The sequence below is a fragment of the Mangifera indica genome, chromosome 18 (genome assembly GCF_011075055.1).
Source record: "Mangifera indica cultivar Alphonso chromosome 18, CATAS_Mindica_2.1, whole genome shotgun sequence".
NCBI classification, from domain to species: Eukaryota; Viridiplantae; Streptophyta; class Magnoliopsida; order Sapindales; family Anacardiaceae; genus Mangifera; species Mangifera indica.
In genome coordinates this window covers 9,826,308-9,836,039 of record NC_058154.1, presented here as the reverse complement: position 1 = coordinate 9,836,039, position 9,732 = coordinate 9,826,308, and the positions used below count along the sequence as shown (strand labels likewise).

The window sequence follows — 9,732 nt, the reverse complement described above, 5'->3', positions numbered from 1 at the left end:
ATGGGTTACCTTGTTAAAGACTTATAAGGGCACGATCTTGGCTCTACATCATGTCTTTTTTGTTGGCTTGACATGATATGAAGGTCTATTTTGATATATTATCACATTTCTTTTGATGGATACTCCTACTTTTGCTACCCAAATTATCTTTTCGGAGCAAATTCATTTCCTGTTAATGCTAGATTCCTTTAGAATTTGTATGTCAGATAATAGTTTTGATTTTCTCATTATTTGTTTTTGATTAACTATATAATTGAAATTAACTAAAAATATTGAAATACAACATAAATAGCAAAATGACACATCTCAAGTCGATATCAAATATTCTTGACATAACATCAAAAACAAAAATAATAAGCAAACGAAAGCGGGGAGCGGTTATAGACCATGCATGGTGGGTCGGGTAGGCTTGATGAGTGTATTCTTCAAAGGTATTCATCCAAAAATAGGTATAAGTTTTAAGTTTTTAGACTTGTATTTGTTTGAACCCGTACCATGGATAATAAGTTTTTATATGCAGACTGCATATACCGATGATTAACCCACTAATTTTTTGTTCAAAGACAAATATAAAAATGTGATAATTATAAGAGGTCAAGAAAAAGAATAACTCTATCAAAGAGGCAGTGGGAAGAGATATAGTCAATAAAGATAAGATTTTTGTTTGAGAAATATCATGGTTTTGATATGAAAACAGATGAATTCTTAAGATAAAAAGAAGAACAAAAGGAGGGGACAAAAACCATTTGAGAAAGAGTAATACTATGTGCACTTGTATCAAGGTAAAGAAATGAGATGAAATTTTTTTTTTAAATTTTACTAGTAAAATGACAATTGTATCTTTAATACTAACGAATTTTATTAACTTTAATTATTTACAAGTAGATATTTGAATTTTTGAATATTAATAGATAAGAGTTTAATAATAAACTAAACTTTAGGTGAGAGTAAGTCTTTTTGGCCAAAACAAAAAGAGAGAGAGAGAGAGAGAGAGAGAGAGAGAGAGAGAGGGTGAAATTGGTCGGCAATTGAAGCTAGACATGGCAATGGGTTAGGCTGGCTTCATCGCAGCCCATTAGGTTTATAGGTCGGATCGAGACTAAGACCCATATAGTATGGGCTTTCAGGTCGAGATAGTCCATATCTTTTTGAAAGCCAAAAGCTTGACCTTATATATAAATGGGCTGACCTATTTAAACAATTTTTAAAAAAATTTTAATTAAAATTTTAAATATAAATTATTTTTTAATTATTAAAATCGAGATCAATACCTTAAACATTTTATTTATGATCTCTCATTTGTGGCAAAGGAATATTGTGGTTATATAATGAAAAATATTATAAGTTTATAATATAGTACAAATAAATTGATTTGCATACCGTATAAATTACAAACATAAATAAAATATATATACTATACCATTTATCTACTCATTTTTAACATCCAAATCTTTAAATTCTTTTGACATTGGATCCATTTGTAATGATAAAATTGAAATGAAAATGAAATTATAAATACATAAAATTATTATTTGAGAATTCAGATAATTTTTAAAAAAGAGTTGATAAGGGAAAATGAGATTGAAAATATAATTAAAAAAATGAGATTGAGAGAAATTAAAAGTGATGAAAAGTTGGATTGGTTTATATAAAGAAAAATAAATAAATAAATAAATTTTAAAAAAAACTTAAAGGCTTCTGCCTTTGTGGCAGAAGGTATAAGCCAACAGCTTTTGTCGTTCTGCCATTTGATTTTTTTTTTTAAATAATAAGTCAGACTTGACTGGCTCTTGGGTTAGGTTTGACACATTACAATACTTGATCAGGCCTTATCGGGCTAGACTTTAAATTCATGCTTCTAATCGGGCTTTTATTTAACTCGACCCAATTAACGTGTCTAATTGAAGCCAATTGATTTTGCTATTGATGATGATGGTGTGAAATGAGAAGATCAATGAAAATATAAACGGTTAGATTATGAGAAAGATTGAAGCTTGTTGAAGAAAGTGGTTAGGAAGGTTAGACACTTTCACTTCAAATGTTGAAAACTTCTGCTGGGTTTATGAGTTTTGAATCATTGTTGGTGTTTAAGGTTTAATATTTAATTTAACTTGGGGTCCCATCTGAATTGACTCGATTTATACCCAACCCAATCTTTTATTCATTTGTCAGATTTAGACATAACCATCTAAGATACTTTTAATTTGAATAATCTTTTATTAAAAACAATAAATTAATATAATAATAACATATTACCTAGAAGATTATTGGATGGATAACTTTTGTTACGTGTGCTTCTTATAACAACATTTTAGAAAACATATCTTACAAAACTTATCGTGAGAAAATCATGTTTTTTTAGCTAACTTTATGTCTCTCTATCTCTATATCCCACACATATTCTAAGGGATTTTTGTGTCTTATACATGTTCTAAGGGATCTCTGTGTCCCAACTCATTACTCTAATGCTAAGAACACATGTAAAAATAGTTTCTTAGATCATTTCTCAAAATCAACAAAATAATGATGTGTTCTCTAAAGTCATAATATCGAGCCCATACAAATCTCTTTTTGGGCACAATTTAGCTTTCACACCTATCATTTACATACTCATGATACTCATGTCGTATCTGATCATTTCTTTCAGGCACATCTTGGTACTTTAATGTACCTCTATCTTAAATTCTCATGACACAACTCTATAAATTATTGTTCATCTACCATGAATATGCTTTCATTTTCTTTCTGATATATGATTGTTCATCGTCAGTGAACGAATATTCATTCTTACTTAGCTTGAATGTTCACTACATTCCTTTCATGATCGTTTATGTCCTAATAATCATTTACAACCGTTCATCCTCATGACAATGATATCATGCATCAAATTAACAGATATGGGAATTTATTCAACCATATGCATATCTTCATTTAATGGCCCCAAAACATCAACATACTTCTACAAAATTTAATAATCATCTTCATTATCATTAACATTAGGAAGTAAATCATTCTCATCTATTATCTCCTTGACACAAAGTATTCTATAATTTAATTAATAAAATTATATGTGTTTATTTTTTATATGTAATTTGGATACATAAATGATATATTATTATGTGATTAAATAATTTTAAATTAAATATAATATAACATACAATAATATGATGACACATCATCGATGTACTTAAATTATATACTAAAAATATATACATATAACATTACTCTAATTGAATCCAAACCTTTTTCCTGAAAGTTCTAATTCTCACAAGAAGTTTTTACCAAACATGAATATCTAAAATGACATAAAATATAAATAAGAATTTCCAAATAGTAAAACCAGACAAGAATAACGAATAGTTTTGAAAATGTTTCCTCCTATGATATTCCATAGGTCATATTCAACTGTTGATAAGCAATCTACAAAACTTAATAATTTGAGTCAATTCATCTTATGAAAGCCAGATAAGGAGATCTTTAACACTATTTAATCTCAAATCAAGGGTATTTATATTACTCTCCTAAAATTTGTGGGTCTAAATGTTGTAAATCCAAACCTTTGGGATGCCAAAAATAATTTCCCCAAAGAAAATAAATATGAAAAAAGGAGTGAAAATTGTTACACATAAAGGGAAAGGATGTTACCATAACCCACTTGGAAAGAGTTATTTGTTGCCCTCTCCTGTAGTTATTAAATTATAAGTAAATTATTATAAGTAAATTATTATACTTTCATCAAAAATTTAATAAATATTAAAATCTATACTGATATTATTTACCCCAGTCATTATTTATAAAGTATATTGGATTTATCTTTATTATTATATTAAACTTATATGTAAACTGTTATTTAACTATTTAATTACATGATTTTATTAAATTAATATTAGAATATTGTTATTCCAAATTATAAAAATTTCAAATGTTATTTTCTTATCTCTACAACCATTAATAATATTTCGTGGATGAAGATTTTTTATTATCGAACCAATTAAATTGAAAATTCATTTTGTTTTTTAATTATTTTTATTTATCTCACTGTAATAGATATTAAGATTTATTACCTGTTTTTTATTATTATCATAATCTAACTTATATAAAATTACAAATTCTATATATTTGTTAGTGATGAAAAATCTAATCAATGCTAAATATTAAAAAAAAAGGTGTATTAATTGAAATCCGTATACATAACTACCAAAACAAAAAGAAATATACCAAACGATGTTTATTTATAATGATAGAAAATAAAAATAAAAATTTTAGCTATTAGAACCGAAAAAGAAAAAAGAAAAAGGAATAGTCATATTCAACCTTCGTTAAATAATTTACACAACTTAGGGGTCATTTGGTTTCAGTTTTTGAAGATTATCTTGGTAATCTATCTTTTATTCCCTTGTTTGGTTTGTCAGTAATAAAAAATTACAGTAATCTTCTATTATCAATGTTAATGTGACAGATAATATAGGTGATAATCTGATTAACACATTCACCTTAGATATTTAAATATTACCAATATAATCTTGATTTTATTATAATTATATTATTATTTATTAATTTTTTTGAGAAAAAAATAAATTTATTTTCAATTAATATGACAAATAATATAAAAATATTTAAAAATAATTATATTTAAGAGTATTTAAGTAAAATAATTTACTAGTAATATTTTATTATCTTTAATCAAACACAATAATTATTTACACCTACCAAATTTTATCAAACATAGTAATCATTTATAATCAGTAATCTTCTAAGTAATCTAGCTTCAAGATAATTTTTCTATTTTGGTAATAAAATATTACCCAAACTAAACACCCCCTTAATAATTTAAGCCAATTCATCTTGTGAACCAGGTTGATTTAAACATTTAATAAAATTATAAGTATAATTTTATATATAAATAATAACGTGTCATATATAATTTAATATTATTTTATTTATACATAAAATTATATATATTATTTATGCATATGACGTTGCTTTTAAATATTTTACTTTTTTAATTTCTAGTAAAGGGTATTTTCGTTATTTTAATAAAATTCAATGGTCGTATATTACTATCCTAAAATCTGTGGGTCTCAATGTGTAAATCCAAACCTTTCCATGAAGAAAATATAAATAATAATAATTGAGTGAAAATTATTACATATAAAAAGGAAAAGCCCGTCACCAAAACCCACTCGGAAAGAGTTGTTTGTTGCACTTTCTTCTATTTATTAAATTCTCTGACTCTCTCTAGAAAAAGGAGAGTCAATCAGAGGGCAAAAAAGAAAAAAGGAAACCCTAATAGCGTTTTTTCTCTGCAATAATCGTAACGATTCGATCTCTGCAATGGCTAACAGTAATCTCCCCCGACGAATCATCAAGGTATCTCTCTTTTTTCACTCTTTCGATCGCTTTCGTTCGAAAAAAAAAAAAGATTTAAATTTCGTTGATCGAAGTCTTTGTGTTGAATGATTAGTTGTTCTCTCTGTTAGATGCTCTAATTCCCACCGATTCTCGGGCTTTTTGATTGGTTTAATTGTGTAGTGTAGGGAGTTGAAGTGATTGAGATCTTTTGCTGTCTATTGAACGGTGAAATTAGGGTTTTTTTTTTTTTTTTTGTTGATGGTTTTGTGTTGTGTTTTAAATTTTTTTTTGTTAATCCAAACAGGAAACTCAGCGTCTCCTTAGTGAACCAGGTGAATATACGATTCTTTCTTCACTTTATTTATTTTTGCTCTTTTAGATTTGTTTGTTTGGGTTTCGGTGATTTGATTTTCTGATTGTTGGATACAGCTCCCGGGATAAGTGCATCACCGTCAGAGGATAATATGCGGTACTTCAATGTGATGATTCTTGGCCCAACACAATCGCCCTATGAAGGTAAATTGCATAGTGGTACATTGCTTTTTGTGTATTAGAATTCTTATGTTTGCTTGGTTATTTGAAGTTGGAATCCTCACTTGGGTTCCCAAGGTTTTTTCATGAAGACTTTTTATCATACTTTGGATTATGACAATTCTCTGAGGAGCTGTACTTTTAAGTTAGCTCTACTTTGAACGTATCTTCATTGCGTTCTCTATCAGACTTTACGTACTTCATGTAGTGCCTTTTGGCTAAAGTTGTGTGATGAAAGTGGGTGGCTCACATATTGCTTCTTGTTATTCATTAGTTTTTGTTTGCTTATATGTTTTTCATAAAGTAAAGATGTTTGATAGTTTTTTAATTTATTTGTGGGATAAATCAATTAGAAAGAGTTTTGTGTTATTAAGAAATAATATCTCCAGGTTGCATGTTTTTTTTCTCTAGCCTTTAACTTATTGATTATTCTCTCTGTGTGATTTGATGCATTGGTTCCATTTGGTTAGGAGGTGTATTCAAGTTGGAACTGTTTTTGCCTGAAGAATATCCAATGGCTGCTCCCAAGGTACTTATGCTTAAATTTATGGGCATTCAATCTGTAATGTTGTCTTCTTGCTTATTTTAGAGGTTTCTGTTTCTTATTGTATATGATTTTCTGATCCTCTTTATTTTTTATGTTATTCAATTTGTTGTTGATGTGACTAATGTGATGGGATTAGGTTTAAATAAATTATATTCATGGGTTTGTCACATTTATTTGCTTTTCTTCATTTTAATATACCATTTAGATAATAATGATATTCAATTTTTTTCTTTGAGAAATGCAACTGGTCATATTTTGCTCATTGCTTTGTAGGTATTATATAGATCTCAAGTTTGTTCATAGTGCATAATGAATGTCTCATTTCTTTTTAGCTGGCATTCAGACTTCTAGTAATGATAGATGATACTGTAAACTGGAAAAAGAAACATTATGTGATACTGGTTGTCAATGATAATTAGATAACTAAATGGTGGATTGGGGTATCTTTGAAGATCTAATTGTGATGGGATTAGGTTCTTCTAAATTTTAATCTGCTGATTGTGATTGCTTCTTTCTGGGCAAAACTTATCAAGGTAAAACTTGATAATCGTGTTGACTTGGTGATGTATATCTTCCTTTTTCCTGTTGCAAATGCATAACCAATTGCTATATTGGGTGCCGAGATGTTTGATACATATGGCAGGTGCTTGAACTGCTTATGTGATCTGGATGGGAAATCGTCTATGGGATACCTTTTGGGCGTAAAATTGTTTTGATACAGCCAAAGAACTTATTCTTGTGCTTGCCTTTGCATTCACATGGATACTCAAGGTTGTGATCTAGGTTTTAATTGGACTCTGTCCAGTCTTAAAGGTATTGATTTCAGTATGTTTTGAAATTAATCCAATCTCATAATCAAGGATGCCTGGCAGGTATATTGATGTTGAATCCTTTTGTAGTCTCATTGTGGTGGTCTAATTTTGGCTCTTTTTCTTAGGACTTGTTCTTTCTTTGAGGATTATTACAATTCCATATATTATTTCTTTGTCAGAGTCATAGAATTTGTGTGGTATCTAAGGTTTCACAATATAGTTGCATTATATGTTCATAATTTGTGTTTGCCTATGAGATTGCCCTTTTTTTTCACAACAATTTTCCTTGTAACAGGTTCGATTCCTCACCAAGATATATCATCCTAACATTGACAAGGTTAGCTGTTGCTTTTGCGCTTCTGACTTCTTGATTTAGCTGAAGAACAGCAGTTAATTATGTCTTTTACCAAATGATATTTTTAATGCAGCTTGGAAGGATATGCCTTGATATTCTGAAGGACAAGTGGAGTCCAGCTCTTCAGATTCGAACCGTACTTTTGAGGTATTTTGTAATTTTAAAATTATTGCTATGTAGCAAGATATTATTTTCTGAAGCCACAGAAGTGGTTTTCGGTCTCATGGTTTCCTGGAATGGGGAAAACTCACCTTGGCATTGCAAAAGCCTCAATTCAATTATATTTTCTAATAGTTGAAGAACAACTTTGTAGGTTTGCTCCTCTTTTTGTGTGTGTTTGACAGCCTTCTGTATGGAGTGTATACCCTTGTTTTTGAGGGGACAAATATATAACTGTTGAGATTAGAATAAACTCACATTGTCGTTATTGGCATTGTTTTTCTGTTAGCATTCAAGCTCTTCTGAGTGCCCCAAATCCTGATGATCCTCTCTCGGAGAACATAGCAAAGCACTGGAAAACAAACGAGGCCGAAGCTGTTGAAACAGGTAATGTTGAAACTTTTATTTGAACTTGGAACTTCAAAGATGCTTGAAAATAACCAGTGACTAATATTACTAACGCAAGAAGACCAAAGTTTTGTAATTCAGACTTGATGTTATATTTTTGTTTGGATATTGCAGCAAAGGAATGGACTCGATTATATGCGAGTGGCGCATGATGACATAGTGGAAACTTGTTTGAAATAACAATTGTGCAATGTATGCTATTCACCGTCTATTTAAAATGGAAATTTGGAAAAATTGATGTTTGAACATTGAGAGTTTGATATTTTAAAAAGCTTCGAGTTATTCTAGCTGTTAATTATTTTCTATTTCTTGTATTGGAAGCCTGTGGACTTTGATCTTGTATGAATAGATTATATCTTTGTCCTGCGTAACTCTTGAATTCAGAATTTAAGAATTATGCTCTACTGGGTATCAATTTTGGATCAAGACAATTTGTGAACAAGTGCTAAATTATTTAATGTGATGTCTTCAATAATTAACACGGCATAACAAAAGCCATTTTAATTGAGATATTCATATTTTAAGTTCAAATTGACACTAAATTAGTCCAAATGAAAATTTGCTTGTTACTTGTATTGAAGCTCTTTATTGTTTCTATTTTTGGTTTAAGTGTATTCCTGATTAATATGATTCTAAACATAATCTTTTGATTAAAGGTATAGGCCAAAGGACTACTTCCCACTCAAGTTTCAGCCCTTTCTAAAAAATTCGCCTGTGCTGTTTTAAAAACTTAATAACCCATCTGTTTGAAAATTTTTCTTAAATTTTTCTTAAATTTTATAATTAAATGTAAGGGTAAAATAATTATTTCACTTATAAACTTTAAAATATGAAATTTGAAAAACAAATAATTTTTTTAAAATTAAATTTCAAAAAGTTATCATTTTTTTCCTGGGGTTTGAAAAATTAATCTGGTGAACTAATGACGTTTGGACGAGGAAAAACCAACGTCTTTTGATCTAGTGTTGTTTTTTGTTGACTAGATGAATCAAATCATGATTTTTTGTCCCATCTTCAAGCGTGAGATCTGTCGTTCGAGTTTCTCCCTTCTTCCTTTTCATCGAGTGTTGTGAGATTTGTTGCTTCTCATCGAGCGTCTTTCCTTCTTGCTGTTTGAGTGTCTCCCTTCCTTCTTCCTTCTCGTCGAGTGTCTTGACATCTGCTGCTTCTCGTTGTGCTTCCTTCTCTTTATCCAAGCATCCAATCTGTTGTCATTCCTTCTTCTTTAGTCGTCAACGGAAGATGGATGAAAACCTCAACTTTAGTTGTCGGAGAAGAAATTGGTTGGAATCTTTTAAGCCATTAGAGATGAAACCTTGGAAATGGGAGTTCAAACAAAGTTTTAAAAAGTTTGTGGGGGTTGCTATAAAAGAAAAATTTGAAAAGTATGAAACCGTATAGTTAAAGGGAAAAGTGAAAATTTCAAAATTTAATCTTGAGGAAAAATTGTTAATTTTCCAAAATATAGGAAGGAAATAATATAAATTTTGAAGGTTTTAGAATTTAATGATAAAATTAGGATTTTATCCCCTATAATTAATGGTTTCGGTTAGGTTTAACAACTCATA

The 9,732-nt window shown here is 29.2% G+C and overlaps 1 protein-coding gene across 1 annotated transcript; it reads left to right on the top strand.

Annotated features, from left to right (window-relative positions):
* The first annotated feature begins 5,168 nt into the window (after window positions 1–5,168).
* Window positions 5,169–8,535, top strand: LOC123202259 (ubiquitin-conjugating enzyme E2 36). Its single transcript, XM_044618085.1, has 8 exons — window positions 5,169–5,370; window positions 5,657–5,684; window positions 5,782–5,868; window positions 6,354–6,412; window positions 7,538–7,579; window positions 7,671–7,744; window positions 8,046–8,143; window positions 8,279–8,535. The coding sequence occupies exons 1-8, from the start codon at window positions 5,335–5,337 to the stop codon at window positions 8,314–8,316; spliced, it is 462 nt and encodes a 153-aa protein (XP_044474020.1). The 5' UTR covers window positions 5,169–5,334; the 3' UTR covers window positions 8,317–8,535.
* The last annotated feature ends 1,197 nt before the right edge of the window (window positions 8,536–9,732 follow it).